The 22328-nt window shown below is 45.1% G+C and overlaps 2 protein-coding genes across 12 annotated transcripts in view; one reads left to right on the top strand and one right to left on the bottom strand.

Moving 5' to 3' along the window:
- LOC146205493 (constitutive coactivator of peroxisome proliferator-activated receptor gamma-like) overlaps positions 1-7490 on the bottom strand; it is a 48612-nt gene extending 41122 nt beyond the window's left edge. For 5 of the 7 annotated variants that reach the window (XM_084590194.1, XM_084590200.1, XM_084590197.1 and 2 more), the window contains exons 1-3: positions 7272-7338; positions 7071-7132; positions 6449-6677 (exon numbers count right to left, since the gene is read on the bottom strand). The gene's annotated coding sequence lies outside the window, so the exon portion shown is untranslated. The other 2 variants (XM_084590195.1, XM_084590196.1) reach the window with 2 other exon arrangements.
- A 2509-nt stretch (positions 7491-9999) lies between these two features.
- Positions 10000-22118, top strand: LOC146205492 (uncharacterized). 5 transcript variants are annotated; one of them, XR_014704197.1, is made up of 3 exons: positions 10000-10159; positions 10919-11087; positions 21646-22118. XR_014704197.1 is itself a non-coding variant. In XM_084590191.1 (3 exons), the coding sequence occupies exons 1-3, from the start codon at positions 10009-10011 to the stop codon at positions 21769-21771; spliced, it is 426 nt and encodes a 141-aa protein (XP_084446317.1). In that variant the 5' UTR covers positions 10000-10008; the 3' UTR covers positions 21772-22118. The 5 variants fall into 5 exon arrangements, 4 of the variants coding, with proteins under 4 accessions (XP_084446317.1, XP_084446316.1, XP_084446319.1 ...); XM_084590191.1 differs by having other exon boundaries at positions 10939-11087; XM_084590190.1 differs by lacking the exon at positions 21646-22118 and adding an exon at positions 17869-21531 and having other exon boundaries at positions 10939-11087.
- Positions 22119-22328: the final 210 nt, after the last annotated feature.

The raw sequence follows: 22328 nt of genomic DNA, 5'->3' as shown, positions 1-22328 counted from the left end.
ACTTTGCAGCATTTAGAGGTTCAATTTTTTAGCCTAACAGATTACAACTGCTCCCGAACCTTGCATGAAAGCTAAAAAGTTCATTCATTCCCATAATATTTCTGGCTTCTGCCATCCCATTGATACCATTTATAGCTATTTTATTTTAGCTCTTGTCGTATTGTTCTCGCTAATTTACATGTTTCTGGAATAAGTGTGACCAATCAGATCACCGGTATCCCCTGAAATTTGTATCAAGGCAGTTGTGAATGCCACCCTGCATAGAAAATTAATATGGTTAACTGTTTATACCTTCTGTACATCTGCTATCCTTCTTTTACTCTCAACGCTGTTCTGTTTATCTTAATTCCCTTTTCCATTAAAGGCTATTTTTCATGTTATTACATTACTTCAATTTCTGCAACGTTTGGTGTAAACTATCCATTCTGCATGCATTTATGCAACCAGTACTCTAGTTTTCTCTTGCTCGCCACGTACTAATTTTGCTTTCACTATTCTTTCTTTCTTTTTTCTTTCTTCCTTTATTTCAAAGTAGACAAGGGATTACATCAGACACTGAAGGATCCTTAGCCAGAGGCTAGTCGTGGATCCCAAAATGGATACAAGTATGTCTACTGACGACTCAGGAAGAAAACAAAATACATATTTACTGGTGCAAAATAAAACAACTACAATACAAAACAACATGACACAAACTAAAAATCTATTACATGACAAAAATAACGAAACGAGAAAAAAAAAAGGTGACTTCATATTCAGAATACTAGGCCACAGGTAGAGTTTGCAAATAGCCACTTTATTGAGACACTTCTGTATAGAGGAAAAAAATTTTAAGTGCTCTAAATGTATTAGGTGAGGATATGACTGAGCATGGGATAGCATTCCAAATTTTAACACCACAGAAATGGAGACATCTATGGCCATATTAATTGTTAGATGTTGGAAGTAAGTACTTTCCATGTGAGGCTGAACGAGAACTAGACGGAGGGGACTTGAATGAAACTAAAGGAAAGATGATAGGGTTGCAAACCACACGGTTTACGAAAATTGCTAAGCGATAGTCTCTTAGGTTAGTTAGTGGCATGATATTATTTTGCTTAAATAAAGGCCGCGATGGAGTTCTAGGTGCAACGAAGTTGATCATTCTAAGAGCCCTTTTTTGCAACCTTACCAGAGGATCAATATAAGATGGGTATGTAAGGCCCCAGGCCTCGATACAGTATGCAAGCTGTGATTGAAACAAACTGAAATATAATGCTTTAGAGTATTAGTCTGACAATATTTAGATGCTTTCGCTAATGTATAGCAAGAATATGACAACTTTTTACACAGGGCATCAATGTGATGATGCCAATTAAAATCTTTATCCATGATCACTCCTAAGTATGATACTGTGTCAACATGCTGTAACTCATCTTCTCCAATATGCAAGCCGCAGGGTGATATGCACGCGGCCTTATGCGGTGATTTGAAAGTAATTTTTTTGTTTTTTCAGTGTTAGCGATAGACGGTTAGATTGGAACCATGTTTTAATGCACTGAAGCTCCTTATTAAGCATGACTGCTGCATCTTCTATCGATCTGGCACTAACTACCATAGCCGTGTCGTCCGCATACATAATGACATGTGAGTTTTGTGCATATAAAGGAAGGTCGTTTACATAAAGGGGAAAAAAAAATAGGTCCCAGAACCGAGCCTTGAGGAATGCCCATGGACACCGTTAGCACGTTCGAGACATTGTCATCAATTTGGACTCTTTGGGAACGGTTGCATAAATAACTTCTCAAAAACTGCAACACCAAGCCTCTAAAGCCAAGTCTTTCAAAAGTTTTTTGGAGCGAATTTCGCGGTCCACAGTGTCAAAAGCTTTTTTTACGCCCAAGAACATGCCTATTGCTATAAAGTTGCTGTTAAGTACATCATTAACGAGTTCGAATAAAGACAAGATTGCAGTAGTAGTAGATCTTGACTCCTGAAATCCCTGTTGATCAGTGCTTAGAATGGCATATTTCTTCAAAAAGTTCTTAATACGCTTGGCAAGCAGCTTCTCGAAAAATGTGTTAATGCAGCTTAAGACAGAAATTGGTCTGTAATTGCTCAGGTTATCTGGATCTTCATTTTTGTATACTGGGACGACTTTTGCTACCTTCAATGCAATCGGGTATGTGGCACCATAAAAACATAAACACTTGTTAAATAAAGAAACCAAAGTAGGCGCTAGAATTTCGATATTGTTTTTCAATAATGACACAGGAATTCCATCTAATCCGTGCGCTTTTCCCGTATCCAGTTGGCTACTAACTGATATAAGTTCATGACAAGTTATGTCATGATATCTGAAGCTGGATTTCTGCCATGGAGGAAGAAGAGCAGGCTCCAGGCTTTGTGCTTTGGGGGATCACATTTCGAGCTATGGAGCAAAAATGGAGCTATGGGCTTAACAATTCACCAATCAGGATCAGCGACTGCTTGGCTCTCTCAGGCAAAAAAGCAAGCACTTCAAACTATAAGTTTAATAAGAAGAATTGCACCTAAAACGGGTGGCGCTGGCTCGTCTGTTGCACGCCAGTTACTGAGGGCGGTTCTGCAGCCCCGTATTGTTTATCAGGCCCAGTTCCAGCATCTTACAAGGGCACAATGGGATCGCTTTGAAGCCGTAAATCGAGAAGCTATGAGGACCATAACGTGCCTTCCACGAATCACACCGGTCGTAGCGTTACAGGAGAATGCGCAGCTCAACACCATCGATGAACTGGTGCAGCAGCGCCGTGATGCTCGCAGACTCAAGGCCACTTTGTCACATTCCACGCAAGCACTGAGGGCGTATGCAACGTCACACATTATTCTTCAGCCACCTGCGCCAGTTCTCCCTCCCTGGAAATTTATACAGTTAGGAGACAACAAGCCAACTGACATCCGCAGACCGACGTCTGCCAACTCTGCATCGTTGCTACGCCAGAGATTTGAAGAGCAAGATACTAACCTGCCTCAAGATTCCATTGTAGTGTACGTAGATGGAAGCCTGCAAGGCTGTGAAGCCAAAACGGCAATCTACTGTCCACGGAGACCTAGCCTGAATCAGACAACTACGCTTCAGCTTTCGGAACCACTTACATCTTTCTGCGCTGAGCTTGTGGCAGTTCAGGAGGCACTCTGCTCCGTGACTTCTATAACCATGCTCCCTACAGCCCACGTTGTCATCCGCACTGACGCACTTCAAGCAGTATGTCTGCTCCAACGTGTCAGCCGCTGCCCAAAAATTTGCCAGGACATTCACCAGCTTGCGGCGCGCATCCCACAATCAATACGCATTGAGTGGGTCCCACAGGATCTGCTGCCTTCCCAAAGTCAAGCTGATTTTGCAACCCACCTTGTGAACCAAGACGCATCAATCCCACGGCTTCTCGAAGTCGACGACGCTACCCTCCTTTTGTCAAGAAAGGAGCACCTCCGGCGCCGCACACGTGCACTTATCCCTCCGTGTGCGATATCCCTTCCCCGCGGTCTCACCCGTGCAGAGGAGGCTGCGCTTAGGAGGATCCGGGTCGGTGTCGCCCTTACACCAGCTATAACTAGGACGTGGTCATACTTCCAACACTTATATCCTCGCTCAGGATGCCCGATCTGTAACAATGAAGATGTCGAGGCCGACATCCACCACTTGCTGTGGGACTGCCCAGCACTCAAGCCAACACGAATCCGGCACCTGAGCATGGCTGGCCTTTCAGCAACCAATCCTGCCTCATACGTCACTTGGACGCAGGGACCTCATCATCGCTCACTCCTGGACTTCATAAAATCAGCCAACCTTTTTCCATTCATTTAATCATTTATTCATCCTTCATCTCATAACCTACTGATGCCCTAAGGCAATAAATATCGACTAAAAAAAAAATGCCTGTTGAATTCATCTGCCATGTTAATTGCGCTTGGGGACAAGGCTTTTGATAGTAGTACCCTTTTCGCTCCTGCTGGCTGAATGATAGAATTTAAAATTTCCCACAGTCTCTTCGTATTGCTAGCATTAGCATTAATTTTTGAGTGCTAATAACACCTTTTTTGCCGATGCATCAATGCAAGGGCTTTATTCCCGTGAGTTCTATATTGAGCTGCGTAATATTCGTTGCCCCTGTTCTGTTTCATTTTCGTATGCCAATGTTCGCGTTGCTTCATGACTTCGAGCACAGAAGAAGTCATCAAAGGGCAAATTGGCACCGTGAGATATTTCGCTTTTTTAGTTACCTTGCATTCATTTATTAACATATTTATTTGTTCTATGAGGTGTTGGCAGAGTTCGTTAGCATTTAAAGGTTCGAAATTGTCAAAGCTAACACTTGAAATCAACCGAGAAAACTTTTCGTGGTCAATTCGGGTAAATGATTTGATGGGTGGTTCGGGGCGGCATGGATGATTGAAGCAGTACAACAGTGCAACAGGTAGATGATCTGTAAGCGCGGTATTGAATACTCCAGCGAGACTACGGGTGGGTTGAAAGTTACACAGGATGTGATCCAAACATGTTGAAGTATTACTCGTAATGCGGGTCGGGGATGTGATATGATTATGGAATTTTCTTGCAACATAGCGCTAAACAGACAGGGACACAGCGAAACACACGGGACGGGCGCTAACTTGTCCCTGTCTGTTTAGCGCTATGTTGCAAGAAAACCGTCACCAACTCGCCCAAGCTTCCATCCTGGTGATGATTATGGAAACCAAATGAAGAGAGGAGGTTAGAATAGTCACTATGATTTGCACCCAGTGTATCAATGTTCCTATCCCCAGTAATTATAGCATTTTTTGTGCCCTTAGTTATGTTAATGAATATAGTTTCAAGGTCACTTAAGAATATGTTACGATTTTTGAGCGGTGCTCGGTAAACCGCACCGATCATTACACTGTCAATTTCCACAAATATTGTCTGTGTCACTGTTTGTTCCGTTAACAATATGAGGGCATTCTGTAAAACGAGAGTTTTTAATATAGAGGCCGACGCCACCACTCCTATTTTTGGCACAACGAGGGCGTGACAAAAAAACATAATTCAGTATATTGAGACATTCATCTGGAAATAGTCAAGTTTCTCAGACTGCAATTACGTCGTATGTATTTTTGTGTTCAGCTAAAAACGTCAATATCAGTCGATATTGTCAACCATAAACCCTGACTGCTCATTGGAGGGTCAAATTCTAAAGTTAAAGCTCAGCTACTTTGGTCATCTGATGAGAAGGGAGGAGTCGCTGGAGAAAGATTTGATGTTGGGAAAGGTTGACGGTCGCCGGAGAAGGGGTAGGCAGCGAACGCAATGGTTAGATGGCATCCTCGAGGCACTGCAGATGAAGTTATGTGATGTTAGGAAGATAGTGAGAGACCGGAAAGCGTGGCGTGAAATGGTCCATAAGGTCACGAAGAATCGGACACGACTGAACGACTGAACTGAACTGAAAAACGTGCAAAGAAAATCAAATTTTTATGATATACTCCTTATATTGCAATGCAGTACTGAGCGAGTACAGTTCAAATCGCAGAAGTTATCAACTTGATCAGCCGTAAGCATTTCAAAATCTTCAAGCTATCTTGTCAAGGTCGGTTACCAGGATTAATCTATCGTGCCAAGGTCGGCTGCCGCGACTATGTGATGTATTTCTGAGCTATCTGTCTTTCTCATCAGAATTTTACCTCTAGAAACCCAAGCATACTTCCAGTTGTGTTTTTTCTTTGCAGTGATAGCCTTTGAAAGCAACAGCTTATTCTTGGGACAAAGGTGTTCATTCACAAACACCGATGTGGTGCCGGTCAAGCCTGCATCTGAAGTAGTTAGGCGCTTCTTTCTTGTGCAATTTAGTACTTCATCACGCTTGCTGCACAAGGCGAATTTGACAATGATATTGTGTGGCTTATGTTTGAACAGTACACGATGAACCACGTCGATGTCTTTTGTTATCGGGACACCAACCTTAGCTCCGAGAGTAGAAACAATGCTGTGCAGGCATTCTTCGGGAGACTCCGGTATACCTTTTAGTTCTAGATGTTGTCTTCGACTGTATTGCTGAATTTCCGTCAGCTCAGTTCTAGCTTTTGTAAGCTCCTTCTGAAAAAAGAAATTTTCTCTCCTCAGTAGCTCTTGGTCGGCCTTAAGCAGAGTTATTTCCTTTTCATGTTTCGCGGTAGCTACCTTAAATTGTTCAAAGCCTTCGTTCATAAATGATACAGATTCTGTAAGACTGCTTAAGTCTCTTGTTATGTTTGTCTCCATTGCTTCAGCCTTGATGTTGAGCTTGATGAGTAATGCTGCTATTTCCTTGACAGTGGTAGGGTACTTCTCAAACAGCTTCTCTTTTTTGAGTTGCCACGACACAGTAGCATTCGATTCATCATCCCCCATTGCTGATGGATGACCCAGGCACACAACAGATAGATACAAGACTTAGAAAAAAACACAACACACCTGTAAATGCACAAATTTGCGGTCAGTGAAGTGCGTGCTGTGCGCGCCTGGGTCGTCCTCAGTAGTGGCTGTCCCTCCTTTGGCGACGACTTTATGTGCTTTGCTGTGTCGCTGCACCAAGTTCCGGTCCAGGGATGACAGCACCGTGTTTCATTTCCGATGGCGTCAACGTCGACACGTGCCTTCGAGCCAGTTCCAGGGGGCGTTGTTTTTTTGAAAAATCCGCAATCTGTAAATGCACAAATTTGCGGTCAGTGAAGTGCGTGCTGTGCGCGCCTGGGTCGTCCTCAACCCTATGCCACTGGAAGGCTCACTCTTTCTTCTTTGATACCAGAATATGTTTATGGAGGCGAATAGCTAGGTGCCCGTGTGCTGTGCGATGTCAGAGCACGTTAACCCCAGGTGTTCGAAATTTCCGGACTCCTCCACTACGGCGTCTTTCATAGCCTGAGTCGCTTTGGGATGTTAGACCCACAAACCAAACCAAAACCCCGCATGCTACATATATCATCCCTATATTCATATTTACTTCTATAATTCTGTTCAGTTCTAGGGCAACATACCCTGCACTGCCTCCTGAATTATCATACAGCGTTTCTTTTCAGATTCCCCTCATACGTACCAGCTTAAACCCACAGCGCACATCTCGAGTGGTCAAGGGTCCGAATGTCCGAATCGTCAGTCCTATTTCACATAAGAAAACGAAAAATTGCACCCTTCAGATATGCGTCAAACGAACCGCGGGTGTTCACAAAATTAAATAAGAACTAAACAGAACAATGCGGCATTTACGGTAAGTGGAAACGAAAAATTATTCGTTTACTTGTGGCTAAGCGCTACCACTCCACCAATGGACATTCCAAAGAGACAATCAAAAGGAGAAGTATACGGACCACCGTCAGAAGGAACACCTGCCGTGCCACCTTTTCATTGACTTCGTGAACTCCGAGTTTGAACACTTCCAAACCAAACATGCCACACATACCCCCCGTGGTATCCGTGACACTTTCAAACATGGCCACACACCGTGCTAGCTGATTGTACAGATGGCTGGGCTATGGTGGCTAGAAGGGGGAGGTGGCGCCAGCGCCGGCGTATCCGCCGAGAAAGCGCGATCCTCTGGTTCATGCGCTGCCGCGAAGGCCACGGTGGCGCTGCGGTCAGCTTGGCGATGCAGTCACGCGATCGCGCGCGTGTGCAGGTTCGCGCGCGGTGTATGGACGGTGCGGCAGCGTTCCTGTTTGTTCGCGGCTGCCAGCGTGATCTCTCGTTTATGGCCAGATGTGTTGTGCTGCTGACATGTTAATGTGAGGGCCTAACTTCGCCGAACAGATGAACTCCAGCGCAAAAAAAAAAAAAAAAAATCGCAGTATGTCCCTCCCAAGCAATATTATCAAATTTCATGTTCTTACCAGGCAGCACTTCTATATATGACGGCCTAGAACTGTAAGCGCAACGCTAAGCAGGGAAGAATGAAAGTGCGGAAACTTAGGAGGGTGCTCTAAGTTGCATATTTATTCAAGGTCGAATGTAATATATATATTTTTTTTATTTAGCGGGAAGTGATATCCTTGCCTCCCCATTTCTTAGTGCCAAGCGATGGATGCAGTGTTGGTAATCAATGTTTAATGTTTTGTTTTTCTTTCTAATTACACAGAAGCATGTGTAAATGTATGTTATTTTGAATTACCCTGAATGTTATGATGTGCAGTACATTGCTTACTACGATGTGCAATAAATTTTTGCTGTGCTTTGCAAAATTTTGCTTGTTTGGATCCCAAATCACATTTTTTAGGAGTAATGCTGATGCTTCGTATTCTTGAAACTGAAGGAGGTGGAAAACATCGACCAAAGAACAGCCAACCTTTTTTCTTTCATTTATTACCCCTTTTAATTTTCTTCTTACATATTATTTTATGCCCTGGGGCAAACAACGTTGTGGAAAAAAAATGCGACCGCACGGAGCCGAAACATCCTTCCGTCCTCATTCTCTTGAAAGAGTGCGTTGTTGGGCGAGTCGGTCAGACATCTTCAAGGTATACTGCGCGCACACAAAACAAGGAGGAGAAAGGTACACAACAAGCGCGCAACACCTGCGCTTGTTACCTATCTCGTCCTTGTTTTGTCTGTGCGCAGTATACCTTGAAGACTCATTCTCTTGGTCTGTCTTCTACTTTCGACATGCACTAGCTCGATCCGACGGGACTCATTCAAGACCTTCCATTGTATTCTACGCACCAAAAGTATCGGAGTGCCAACTGATCGATTTTAATTGTTTTGTTTGTTGGGTTTCATGTGCCAAAATTACTCGGGCTATGAGAGACACCGTAGTGGAGGATTCCGGAATTTCGACCACCTGGAGTTCTTTAACTTGTAATATCGCACAGCACACGAGCGCTTTGCTTTTCGCCTCCAGAGAAAAGCGGTCGCCGCGGCCGGGATGCGATTTCTCATCCTTGGGCACAACAGTCGAACGCCCTAACCACTGCACCACCATGGCTTAAAATTGAATTCTGTCAGCCGTAATCAGGTTCGACTAGAGTTTAATGAGCTAAACCATTACCTGCAATATCACTGAAAGGCCGACGCGTTGCACGCACCGCGGGCATACGTATGTTCAAGTACCGTGGCTGAAGGCGAGCGGCGCGTACCATGCATCGCACTACGGCCAACAGCGCCACCTACACCCGGCTTGAAATGGAGGAGCGGCTTCCGTCCGCCGTTGGCGTCACCTCCCCCTTCTAGCCACCATAGCTGGGCCGCTGGGCCACTTTTCCTTGTTGATGACAATGATGTGCGTCAGAAAGTGAAACTGGATGCGCGGTTTGCTACAGAATTTTTGAATTGGAAAACATTTATTTCGTCAAAATGCAGATGCAGACGGTCCGCTCTAGATGGCCTCCAGTCCATGGCTGGCGACGACCTTAGTGGCCCACTCGGTGGCCAAGGCTTGAATTGCTTGAATGCCCGGGGGCCCGTGGCCCGGGTCCGAGCTGACCAGAACGGCCTCCCATAGCTCAAGAGAAGGAATTTGTACTAGATCTTCCGGTGGAGGTTCTTCTTTACATTGACATAGTATGTGATCATACGTGGCTGTTTCGCCACAGAACCTGCACGCGAGGTTAAAGTCATCGAAGTGTCTAAAGGTACGTCCGACCTATCCATTCGATTCATGATGCACATAGACCTTGTTCGATTCTCGTAAAGATACGGCGGACGTCGATATACAGGCTCATGGCTATATACACGTCGAACGCGGCCACATTCCCATAGAGTTCCTTACACTAACTAGAGGGAAAGCTGAGGGCGCTGCCCTTCAGCCACTATTAGGGTGCCTCGATACCAGCGCCGCCGTACAGGGTGGTGACACCCTTTGGCATGCCTCGCGCCGCCGCTATGGGAGCGGCTAAAACTCGCCATGAATAATGCCAGTGTTGCCTGGATTTTTGCTGGACAGTCGCCCTGAATCCCTAGCAATCCCTAGGTCGGATTGTCCCTAGTTGGGGGCACGGCGTGCCGACGGGCTACCGCTCATCGCCCGCCACCCACCCTGCTTGGGGATGCCGCCGGTTCCGCGGCGGCGGTTTGGTGCCGTGGCTTTTGTTGTAGTAAACGAGACTGTGCCTGTTCCACGGACGGGTGCGATCGAACTGACTGGTGTGCGCGCCGTGAACAACCCTGGCACATCTGCTGCGGCTTCGGTACAGAAAGGTTAGTGCCCGTTCTGTGAAAAGATTTGTTTAGTTGCGGACAAAGCATGCCAATGAAGGTGCCGCCATGTTCAAATTTTAGCTGCCCCTTTTGCGTGCAATGTTCGTGGTTATATGCTGTCCGCTTACCGTTCTTATTTGTCACATACTGCAGGGATTTGTGCCAAGGTATGCACTTACAGCACGCGCCAATTTAGCACGGTTGAAGGCGAGCACTGCACTGTCTTATGATGCTGCTGACTGGCGCTTGATGCTTTGTCTTTTATCAACCAGATACTCGCGGCACTCGTCAGTGATTAGCTGCTTAGGGCGACGAAGCTCATTTTATGCTTTTTTCGTTCTTGGCCCCGATTCTCCATACGCTGTTCGTTTTGATCACATCCGGGTGAAGTACTTGCCTATGATGTCGCTCGAGCATCACTACGAGCACCCTCATTTCCCCTTAATTGATCTGCTTGTAGCTTGAAACTAGTGATACATATTGAGCACCAAAAGCTCTAAACTAGCACTGAACCTTTTACAGCCAAAAGCGGCAGCTATATGGATGATATTCTGCGTACCCTTGATGAAATTTTACCTAGTTTGCGTCGGGTACGACAAAAGGATAAGCTCTGTTGAGACAACAGAAATGATAACGTAAATACCGTTTAGACAACTCCATTGTAGCACGGAGACCACGTAGCGGTGCTTCGAAGTAATGAACTCGCTACTGAACTCCCCTTATGTGTGTGTGATTTTTCTTTCCTGTATGTACCTTTAGTTTCTTACACTCCTTACTAGAGCCCTGCACGGGTTGGATTTTCCAGCCCCTTCCCTGGCCCACGTTTGAAGACCATCCCGGGCCCATGGTACCAAGCCCATCGGCAATGATTACATGGCCGTGGACCCGGCCTGCGCTTCCACGACAGGGCCCGTGCCAAACCTGCAAAGTAAGTCTGAGCAGACGCCTTAAAAATGTATTGCTTAACTAGCACATAACAATAAATCAAGATGAGAGACAAACCTTGCAAAATATTCTTGGTAGAGAAGGGCACAGTTAAAGCACCTACAGAAGCAAAGGCTCGGTGAAGAATATTTTGAGAAGACATTTTATGTAAAGCTATCTAGCACAATGTACATTTAAAAGGTATGGATTACGGGCATTTTAACTATGACCCCTTATAAGCAATTGGCTCTTGGTGCAAGTTCTTTGCTTAATCACCTACAAAAAGACTGCCCCTGGCAACTTTGCCCCAGGAACATGAGTGGGCTAGGGCAGAAAAAACCAAAATTTACATTATCATTGAAGAAATCACAGCCACATTGCCACATCTCTGTGGAGACGAAAAGCGGTAGTGTCTGTTCATTGTGCATGTATATGTTATTGGATATGTAAAGATTCCTAAAGCAATAAGCTCTTATCCTACAGCATTTATTGTAGCGTAGAGACATTTTTTGGAGGGGGGGGGGGGGCAAAGCAGACAGTCAGAATTTTTATAAACAGATGGCTGCCTGCCGAGCAGTCAATTGAAGGTCCTTGTCCATGGGCTGTTATTAGGCTTCAAATGTCCAGCCGTTAGCAGTAACACAAAGGTTAGAAGCTACCCTCTTGCTCACTGATTGCTGAGAAATCCTAAGCTGATGGCGTTGAGTACTTCAGTAGGCACGTGCTTATGCAAACGGGCCGTGTCATGCATGACAGGTTACAGCACTTCATAACACCTCCATTGTAGTACAGTTCGCTATCGAGTTTTGAGCCTTTCCTTTTTAACTTTTTTCACTTGTGTCATTGAATGTAGCCCGGCATGTTCGTACTAAATTACTTGGACAAAGTACCGAGTGGCACTGATTAAACTCTGTTTACAAATGAGCTTTCTCTCATTCTCTGTCAACATATGTACTAGTAGTGGTTCATTCATAAACCACTGGAATGATTTTAGTGCTCGAATTCCATCTCCAAAAGAAGCCATACACAGCTTTACCCAGCCTGGCCTGGTTCCGCCACTGCAAGCTGCAAGCCCAGGCCTGTATGTCAAGCCCGAGCCAGGTCCAGACCAATAAAAATGGCAATTTTCCAGCCCGGCCCAGGTTTTCGGGCTGCCCGAATTCATGCTCTGCTCCATACACTGTTGAAATTATTTGCCGAGAATAAGTTCTCAGCAGGCAGTACTTTGGTAATCTTTGTTAGGGAGAAATTACATGCCATAATTTTTTTGCCCTAGAAACTTGGGCTTACACGACTACCTCAAAAATATCACCCAGATGTGTCCCTTGCCTGCAGTCGCTTGCTGTACAAACAGCATTGCAATTTATTTGCTGACACTATGGCGCATGTAGTGCGAAACAAAAGCAGGTCATTATTTGCTAAAAGATGATTGTGAAAGTATGAAAAATTTTAGTCACTGCTATTTTCATGGGAAAATGTCGCATGGCCTTGTATAGCCAATTAGGGCCAATTGATGAGAAATTTTTGCTCAAGATTTCTGCCAGCAGAGTAGGCACTGCTGTCATTTCTAATAGCTATTTCGTTCATTCATTTGCAGCGGCACCAACATGTTCTGTTGTCTGTGTTTTGTGCACCCATATTTTGTTCGTTGCTTTAAAACATTTCTGGGTAAGTGCAGTCGAGACCGCGAGCATAGTGTTGGGCGAATTCACCAGGCGGCATGACAAAAGGAGGCAGTGTGGTGTAGTGGAATCCACTTGTGCCAAAGACAGGCTGCAACCATGCCAGACAGGTTGCCAAGACATCGAACGAGAAGCCAGACTAGCCTATTGCCAAGAAGCTTACCAAATGCGGAATCAAGCCAAGACTGAAGCGGCAGCTACAAATGCGGCACCGGCCGATGGCTAATGCTCTTGACTTGGTTCAAAGAGAGCTGAACCTCTACAATTTTTAATATTTCATAACAAAGGCTTCAAGGATTTGCCTCAAGTGATTCCAGGTAGCCCTGCATGCACAAACCTTTGTCACGGATACACCTGCAAGAAACAAATAGTGGCGCGTAATTGCTCCAAGCGATGTTCTCTTTGTTTTCCTTTTTAACTTGATACCATAAAAAGCACCCTGTGTGGCAGCACCTGCTGACTTGGTCATGTCATGTGGCCTTGTGATGTCACGCAACCTGACGGACAGTCATTGCAGTGCTGCGTCACCTTCCTGCCACTTGCCAGATACATGCCCTAATTTTTCATGGATGCCAGATTTTCTGCAGTATGGGACCCATCACAATATTTTTTGTTGCTAGAATCTAATAGTGCAGTGTTTCGTGACTTTTTTGTCGCTTGTCCGGCAGCAAGACACATTTATTGCTGAGATATTTCGATTTGAAGTTGAAGAGGTCTGCTTTCCTTCCAAGGGATTTAGACTTGCGAAAATGACGCAAACGATGGTGTAAACATAGACTCCGTGATTCTTGATGCATAGCGAGCAGTGCAATCTAGCAGCAGCTGAAATTAAAGCTACAGTTCGCCAAAGCCGTCTATTTGTTTGCACCAGGCATAGATCCTGAGCTTGACTGCAAAGTTCTCGCAGTGAATCTTGACCTTGGCACCCACAGAGCATGCGGTACTTTTTAGAGTTGAGGTCACTTGACTAACAGGATAGAATGTACGAGCGCTGACGTGGCGGCAAAGTTTGTAGCTAGCGAAGCTATGGATGCGGCCACTGACATTGCCGAGCTACCATCACGAGTGACGAGTAAAGACTGCTACAGATGGTCTTTTTTGAATAGCAGCAAGGGGTGAACAATGCATTGTGGCAGAAAGTTAAAAGAAAAAAGGGGTACACAGAGCCTGTTTTGTTCAATTTATTTCGTTTCCTTCACTATTGTATTTCTTAATATGAACCAACTGAGCTCCCTTTCGTTCAATGCTTCCTTGGGTGTCTACACCTTATGTGGTGTACTCTAGCGTCGCTGCCCTGCAGATGGCAAACTGATGTGCCAGTAAGGTCTGTGCATGCACGCTGGGACAGCAGACAATAGAGAAATAGAGATATTTTGGCAAAATCCTATGCTTATCATAGATATGAGACATCGGTGACACTATTAACAGCCAGCAAAAGCATTCAGCACACTTGGGATGCAATTGTTTAGGGGTGAGTGAAAAATATGTAAAAAATGCAAGTGCACTACATAAGTAATGTAATGCGAGAGGTCTCAGCTGTTCGTGTGGCGCAATGGCTAAGACATTCAGTTAAAGCTCCAAAGGACTTAGGATTAAATCCCTTTCGAGGTGTTTTTTATAAGCATCCATACCATTTTAAATCTTACTTTTTCTAGCCTTTCTTTTCTTTCCCAGCTCCACTCGGGTCTGTGGAGGTTTATTCTGCCCAGTAAGTTATAACTTAATCCTGTGTGCATTTCATACGAGATTTTTCAATAGAGAAGCGCTTCAGTTCAGTTCAGGCGTTCAGTCGTGTCCGACTCTTCGTGACCCTATGGACCATGTCACGCCACGCTTTCCGGTCTCTCACTATCTTCTTAACATCACATAGCTTCATCTGCAATGCCTCGAGAATGCCATCTAACCATCGCGTTCGCTGCCTACCCCTTCTCCGGCGACCCTCAACCTTTCCCAACATCAAATCTTTCTCCAGCGACTCCTCTCTTCTCATCAGATGACCAAAGTAGCTGAGCTTTAACTTTAGAATTTGACCCTCCAATGAGCAGTCAGGGTTTATGGTCGACAATATCGACTGATTTGATCTTCTGGCAGTCCAAGGAACTCTTAAGAGTCTTCGCCAGCACCACAATTCAAACGCGTCAATTCTTCGGCGGTCAGCCTTTTTCACAGTCCAACTCTCGCATCCATACATCACAACTGGAAAGACCATAGCACGGGTTATACGGATCTTGGTTGGCAGACTAATGTCTCTGCTCTTTACTAGGCGGTCAAGGCTAACCATTGCTCTCTTTCCCAGAAGCAGGCGTCTCCTAATTTCATGGCTGCAGTCTCCTTCCGAGGTAATCTTGGCGCCCAAGAACAGAAAATCTGTCACAGCTTCCACTTCTTGTCCATTGATGCTCCAGGACTTGATAGGGCAAGACGCCATGATCTTCGTCTTTTTAATGTTCAGTTTAAGCCCAAACTTCTCACTCTCTTCTTGTACGCGCATCAGAAGTCTCTTGAGTTCCACTTCACTTTCTGCCATTAAAGTGGTATCATCCGCATATCTAAGGTTGTTGATACGTTTTCCAGCAATCTTCACTCCAGCTGAAGACTCGTCCAGACCGGCCTTCCTCATGATGCACTCTGCATATAGGTTAAATAGGCAGGGCGATAGTATGCAGCCTTGCCTCACCCCTTTCTCAATCGGAAACCAATCAGTAAGACCATGCCCAGTTCTGACTGTGGCCTCTTGCCCTTCATACAGGTTCCTGAGGAGACAGATGAGGTGAATTGGAACTCCCATCTCTCGGAGAGCTTGCCACAATCTGCTGTGATCTACGCAGTCAAACGCTTTCGCATAATCAATAAAGCAGAAGTAAATGGGTTTCTGGAACTCTCTTGCTTTTTCCATGATCCAGCGAAGGTTGGCAATTTGGTCTCTAGTTCCTCTGCCCTTGCGAAACCCAGCTTGCACGTCCGGAAGCTCCCGATCCACATACTGCTGCAGCCTACCTTGCAGGATTTTTAACATCACCTTGCTAGCATGCGAAATAAGCGCGATCGTGCGGTAGTTGGAACAATCTTTGGCACTGCCTTTCTTTGGAATGGGGATGTAAACTGACCTCCTCCAATCCTGTGGCCACTGCAGGGTTGTCCAAATCTTTTGACATAATGTATGCAGTGTGTTAACAGCGTCGTGGTTGAGGTTTTGAAGCAACTCAGCTGGAATACCATCAATTCCGCTTGCTTTGTTCTTAGCAAGGCTGGCTAAGGCCCATTCAACTTCACTCTTCAGGATGCCCGGCTCGAGATCAGTAATCACAACCGTCCTATGTTGGGATTGCACATCCGGGTCCTTCTTGTACAGTTCTTCTGTGTATTCCTGCCACCTCTTCTTTATCTCTGAGGCTTCAGTGAGGTCCTTGCCTCGTTTGTCCTTTATCACGCCCAGCTTAGCACAGAAGCTTCCTTTGATATCTTTGATTGTCTTATACAGAGCTCTTGTGTTTCTTAATTGGCTGTTGTCCTCAACTGCTTGACACTGTATGTTCAGGAAGGCATTCTTATCTCTCCTTGCTATTTTCTGAAAATCCGCATTGAGAACCTTGTATCTTTCTCTTTCCCCCATACCTTTTGCCATCCTCCTTTCCTCAGCTATTTGCAAAGCCTCTTCAGATAACCAGTTTGCTTTTTTGCATTTCTTTTGCTTTGGAACTACCTTAGTAGCAACTTCTTGTATTATATCACGAACATCAGTCCACATCTCTTCGGGCTCTTACTGAGGCATGAACTTCATCAGAGGAAAACTCTGCTGCTCCGCACTTGTAAACCAAAGCATGTATATCAAAAATGAAACCATGTGGTGATGCCAAATGCATAGCTGTGACTTCAAAGAACCGAAACATACCAAAACGAAACTGACTGCCTGTGGCACTGCCAAGCGCAAATTTATTTTTGGCTTCCAATATTTAGCCTGTCTTTTTGCCATTTTTGAAACAAAAGTTAACAATTCAAACATGCAACCATAATACATGTTAGGCAGCCTCCGGGATCCCTTGCATGTCATTGTGCATGCATTTGCGATTTCTGTATTTCTGCAATGCCTGCATTTCTGTTCTCTTTTTTCTACCTTATAAGAGTTTTGTTTTCAGTGAAAGTGGTGTTTTTGTGATTAGGAGCCAGTATACCATCGCTGCAAGCCTACTTTTTCTTTCAGTGTTCCTTTAGCACTACTTGCAGGTCTACTGCAGGTCTTTCATATTGCACTCTGAACAATTTTTTACCCATGCTTTTCATTAAGATTTTCGAAGCATGATGGGTTGTAGCGAATAGATTTGATTGCACCTGAAAACTTCAAACACAAATTGAGAGCCTGTAATTTCTTTTTTTTTTTTTTTGCTCACTGCGTGTTCTTTGCGAATGATGAATTTGACCACTTACTTCACGAGGGAAGGCTCGAGGATGTTGAAGCTACTTTGATTGCCCGTCACTAGGCACAGTTATAGCAGTCTCGTAGCTCACTGGTGCATGAGGTATTTGAGGTTACTACTCCTTATCGCCATAGACACCAGCAGGCTCAGCATATGTATCTAGGCATGCGGCTTCTTGTTGGTTGACCCCTTATCATTTATACTGCGCAGTTTGTTGAATAATGGAAGCGTACAAGTTGACGCAGGAAATGAAACGCCATGCAGTCCTCGTCGCACTGGCCGCGCGCCATAGCGACTTGGAAATTGCCAACTTTCTGAATGTAGCGAGGTCTTTTGTTAACAAGGGGCGAACAGAACTGATGTGCTGTGACGGTGACGTGGCATCTGTGGCGAAAAGGAAAAAACACAATCAGCGGTCAGACGTCGTCAGAACACCTGATTTTCTTCAGAGGCTGCAAGTCATCGTGAGTGACAACCCAGAGAAGTCAATGCGGGCCATTGCAAAGGAGCTCGATGTCGCAGAGTCAGCTGTCAGGCTTGCTGTGCACGAGGACGTGCGGTACCATTTCTGTGTCATGAGGAGGGCGCAATTCTTTTCTGGTAAAGCTCGGGAGAATTGTCTGCTCTGGTCCAAGCGCTTGCTAGGCAAGCTGAAGAGCCTGGAATGCTCTTTTTTTTTTTCTTTCAGATGAAAAGAACTTCGATCAAGACCAAAAAGCTAATTGCCATAATGAAAGATGGCTTTACGGAAGCGCTAATGAGGTGCCGACAGCATTGCACACAAAATTTGTGTGTGATGGTGTCAGCAGCCGTCAGCAACAAGGGTGATGTCATGCTGCCACACTGTTTTGCAGAAGGACTCCGCATTAATACTGCCGAGTACGCAGAGGTGCTTGCCACCGTTGTGAAGCTCTGGACCGATACTGTTTCGAAAGAAAGGAAAACCTTGTGTCTTTCAGCAACATTCGGCTCTCGCCCACACCGCCCGCGTCACCCACGAGTGGCTGGCCAACAACTTCCAATAACCACATCACTCCCAACTTGTGGCCTCCTAGTTGTCCAGATTTGAATCCACTCAGCGTCGTTGAGAGAGAAGCCGACAAAAGACCACATAATACAAAAAACTCTCCGCCTTGACTGGTGGCGTAAACGAGAAGATTGTTGAAGGACTCCCACCTTCTTTTCCTTCCTCATTTCTTTTTTCTGGACTTTTGACCAATGCACAGCAGTTGGTATAGTTTTTGTTCTTTTTCTACTCCTTTATTTATTGGCCTAATGAAGAACTCTGTGATCCCTCGCTACAAAGGGGAGTGGCCGCATCAGCATCATGCAGACAAGGAGAATTTTGATGTGTGTTTTAACTCATCCTCACGATAGACAAGGCAGTGGTTACGGCGCTCGACTACTGTTCCCAAGAATGCGGGATCGTAACCGGGCTTCGGCGGCCGCTTTTCGATGGAGACGAAAGCAAGGCCGCCTGTGTTCTGTGCGATGCGAAAGAACCCCAGGTGGTCAAAATTTCCGGAGTCCTCCACTACGGCATCTATCATAGCCTGAGTCGGTTTGGGATGTTAAATCCCGCAAACCAAACCAAACCACTGTAGACAAGATTTATGTGCAGTTCACGATCCCGGGCGTGGCGCAGTTGGTTAAAGCTTAGGCTGGCGATGCGAGGGATGCAGGATTTTTATTTTTCCGATGACATTAGTTTCGGTTTCAGGTGATGTAATTTGATTGAAAGCTATATTGTGACCGAACGAACGCCGACAGTATGAGCCATTAAAGCGCAGCTGCCTCACTTTTCGAGAATTCTGCGACATTCAGGAATTTGACTCTCCATAAGCTGTCGGTAATGCTTTGTGTTTGTGTGCTATTTTTAAAACTGATGAAGTAATCAACGATTACAATTCGAGCTTCTCCTCACAGCACTGAAGGACTGCGTAGAAGCTCGATGATGACATCAAGGACGGTAATATTTTTTTCTTTTCGTTACCTTCGCCCACATCATGCGGTCCTTTTTTTTGATGCCATCAAACAATGTTTCTGGGCCTTCAATTTTGGTAGCCTTGTTTTTACTTCTTTCAACCAAGCCATTCTACACGGGAAACATACCGGTGCCGTCAATGATGTCATTATGTTCCCCCCACACGTCGCTGTGTGGTGAGGAGAAGCTCGATAGCTGAAGCGGTTTAAATCGCTATTTGCGCCATTGTTTGAAACGCTAGCGCGAAGATATCTTGCATGTTTAACCTGGAAGCTGTAATCATTTGATTCCTTGAAACTCATCAAAATCTACAACCAGTGCAGTTTCCCTTTAAAGGCTTTCGCCTTAATACAGCGCTCGATGTCATGCTGATGCCACATGTAACGGAAAAGGACAGCCTCAGTGTCACTGCCTACCTTCAGCGTGCAGAAGTAGCCCGACGACTCGCCCAGCTGCGCATAAAAAGCCAGCAAGGCACCAATGCCTAACGTAACCTACAATGACAATGAAGATTACAAGCCAGCAGACCGACTCTAGGTTTGGATGCTGAATCACCATCGTGGATGTAATGAAAACCATAAATTTTATGCTGCTGTTTCCGCAAATCAAGTTCACTCATCTAGATGAAATGGGCTATGGAATTGTCCCCAAATGCTGCTGACAGCACCCCAGGGATGATACATGTCCAGAAATTGTATGTTGTGTGCCTATAGCCCTATTATAACTGATAGACACTGTTTATATTTTGCTTGATGTTTATTTTTGCCTACCTTTCTATTCAATGTAGAGCATTGGGCCATTGCTTCTTTGAGAGGGAAGTCATACCGCAAAGCTTTTTTTTTTTTTTTTTCACGCTTTACGCTACCTGGACGCAGCTTTTACTCTTTTTGTTGTACAATGATGATGCACAGAGATTTACGTCGAATAATTGCCACAACACAACACTGCTTCTGCATTGTTCTTGATCATTGTACTTGGCAGGTTTACCTCTGTTTCCTTGCTGCCTTTAAACTGAGCACTGGGCATTCTGTTGTTCGATGACCAGTGCCTTTGTCGTGATTGGCACCTTGTTGCAACGAAATAAAAGTGAATCCAGTGTGCAGATAATGCTGTCAAACAGAGTACTGAGTTCTTTTTGGCTGATAGTAAATGATGGAATAAGAACACAAGGTTGCAAAGAGCATATGTAGGCTCTTGTAGCTTGTTAATCGGTGTGATGAACCACTAGTTTAAGAAACACTATCACCAACCAAATTATTTATTAGAACCCAACATTTCGCGACCAACTCGGTCCCTTCCTCAGGGGCGACTAAAGTTCGAGGCCCGCAGTAGCAGGCAGCGGCCTATGCTTGGCCGATCTGAAGAAGAATGGCTATACACGCGCCTTTATTCCAATGTGCTTCCCGTCGTCGAGCTAGCAGGACAAGAGGGTCGGTCAGCACGGAAACGACGAAGCGCCCTCGCATTGTGCTCCCATACGTGGCGGGCACCAGTGATGCGCTTGCACGCATCCTGCGGAAACACGTCTGTGTGTCGCACAAACCTACCTCAACAGTCTGCCGTTTTCTGCCGCTACCAAAAGACCGTATTCCCAAAGAAAAATAACCAGGCGTTATTTATAAAATCTCGTGCTCTGCCTCGTATATCGGCGAAACAAAAAATCTGTCGGCGCATATTGCAGCACAAAAATGACGCTCGGCAATTGAACTCGAAAAGCAACCCCCCTCGCCGAGCACTGCGAATGTGCCGACCACAAAATCACCTTTGACGAGGTGAACATACTTGATGTGGAGACCAATTCTTTCAAAAGACGTCACGTCTTTTTTCGGTTCATCCGGCTGACAGCTGCAGCAGTGAACAGGAATCCGGGGACGCTACCCTGGCTCTGCTACACAATTGGACTTCGCCACGTGTGCCTGCTACTGCGGGCCTCAAACTTCAGTCGCCCCTGAGGAAGGGACCAAGTTGGTCCCGAAATGTCGGGTTCTAATAAAAAATTTGGTTGGTGATGGTGTTTCTTAAACTTTTGTTTCAAGTACCCAACCAGGCGGAGTTACACCGAAGATGTTCAAGTCAATGAACCAATAGGAAAAGCTTTAGGCCTTTCCAGTGACAGGCTTTGTAAAGAACCAATGAGTGCGGAGGACAAGTCTATTTGCCATGTTTGAGCCTAGTCAGAGCCTCTATGAAGGCACACAAAGGACAACAAAGGAAAAGTTATCTAGCTCATTTTGGATATGTTGACATTCATCCAGCAGTAGTTATGGCTGACTGCATGGCAGTGTAGCCTAGCCTCTGAAATCTGCTTCCAAAAATTGATGTCAACATACGCAGTTTACTTGTGCAATCCGCTGGTGTTGGCAATACCTGTACTTTTTTTTTTTTTGGTATTTTGTATTTTCCAGTCTACAAGAGTTCTGTTTCTAGCTGTCTTTTTTTGAGACTCACTTTTGACAACTTGGAAAATCTTTCTTTTTGCAGAGTTCAAAACCTGGAAGGACCATATGGAAATCTGTGAAGTGGCTCATTTTGTTAGTGGCAGGAATGGCTCATCTGCATACCATGCAGGTTTTTGCAAATGCACATCTGTTTGTTAGCCGACTCTGAAAAATATGAGGGCTAAGGAACCTGTTCCACGTCATGTTCAAAATAGGCTGTGCTTATATGCCTAAGCTGCTTCTGACATTGCCATGGTGCTTTTGATTTTGTATACAAGTGCTGTCTGAATAAAAGGTGCCTACATATTTTGTATGTTTAATGAACTCAAGCATGTGATGGCTCACATGCATGACATTGTTAATGATGGTCCCCAAGATACACAGCATTTAATTGATGCTAATTATATGGAGTTAGCTGCACGTTAACCCTGTAACTGCCAAATTAACTCCCGAAAAACATACTAACATCGCCAGGTTTAGTTGTAATGTTTTTCATACCATTCTAATTCTAAAAAGTTTCCTTCATAGTAAAGCATGCTGTCACTTCGCCATCTTTGTTTTGTTTTTACCAGTGTACGCACATCGCAAACGGGGTCAGAGTAACTGTCAGGTACAAATTCTAGATTGTCAGCGAAGCTGCTGTCTGAACTACTTTACGAAAGAGCTCTTTTTTTTTTTTTTTTTAGGCATCACCGCCACCGGCACTCTTTGTGTGTGGCACTATCA

The sequence above is a fragment of the Amblyomma maculatum genome, chromosome 1, assembly GCF_055883805.1.
Source record: "Amblyomma maculatum isolate TAMU_Amacu chromosome 1, ASM5588380v1, whole genome shotgun sequence".
NCBI classification, from domain to species: Eukaryota; Metazoa; Arthropoda; class Arachnida; order Ixodida; family Ixodidae; genus Amblyomma; species Amblyomma maculatum.
The sequence above is the reverse complement of the archived record's forward strand: the minus strand, read 5'-3'. Positions and strand labels throughout refer to the sequence as shown.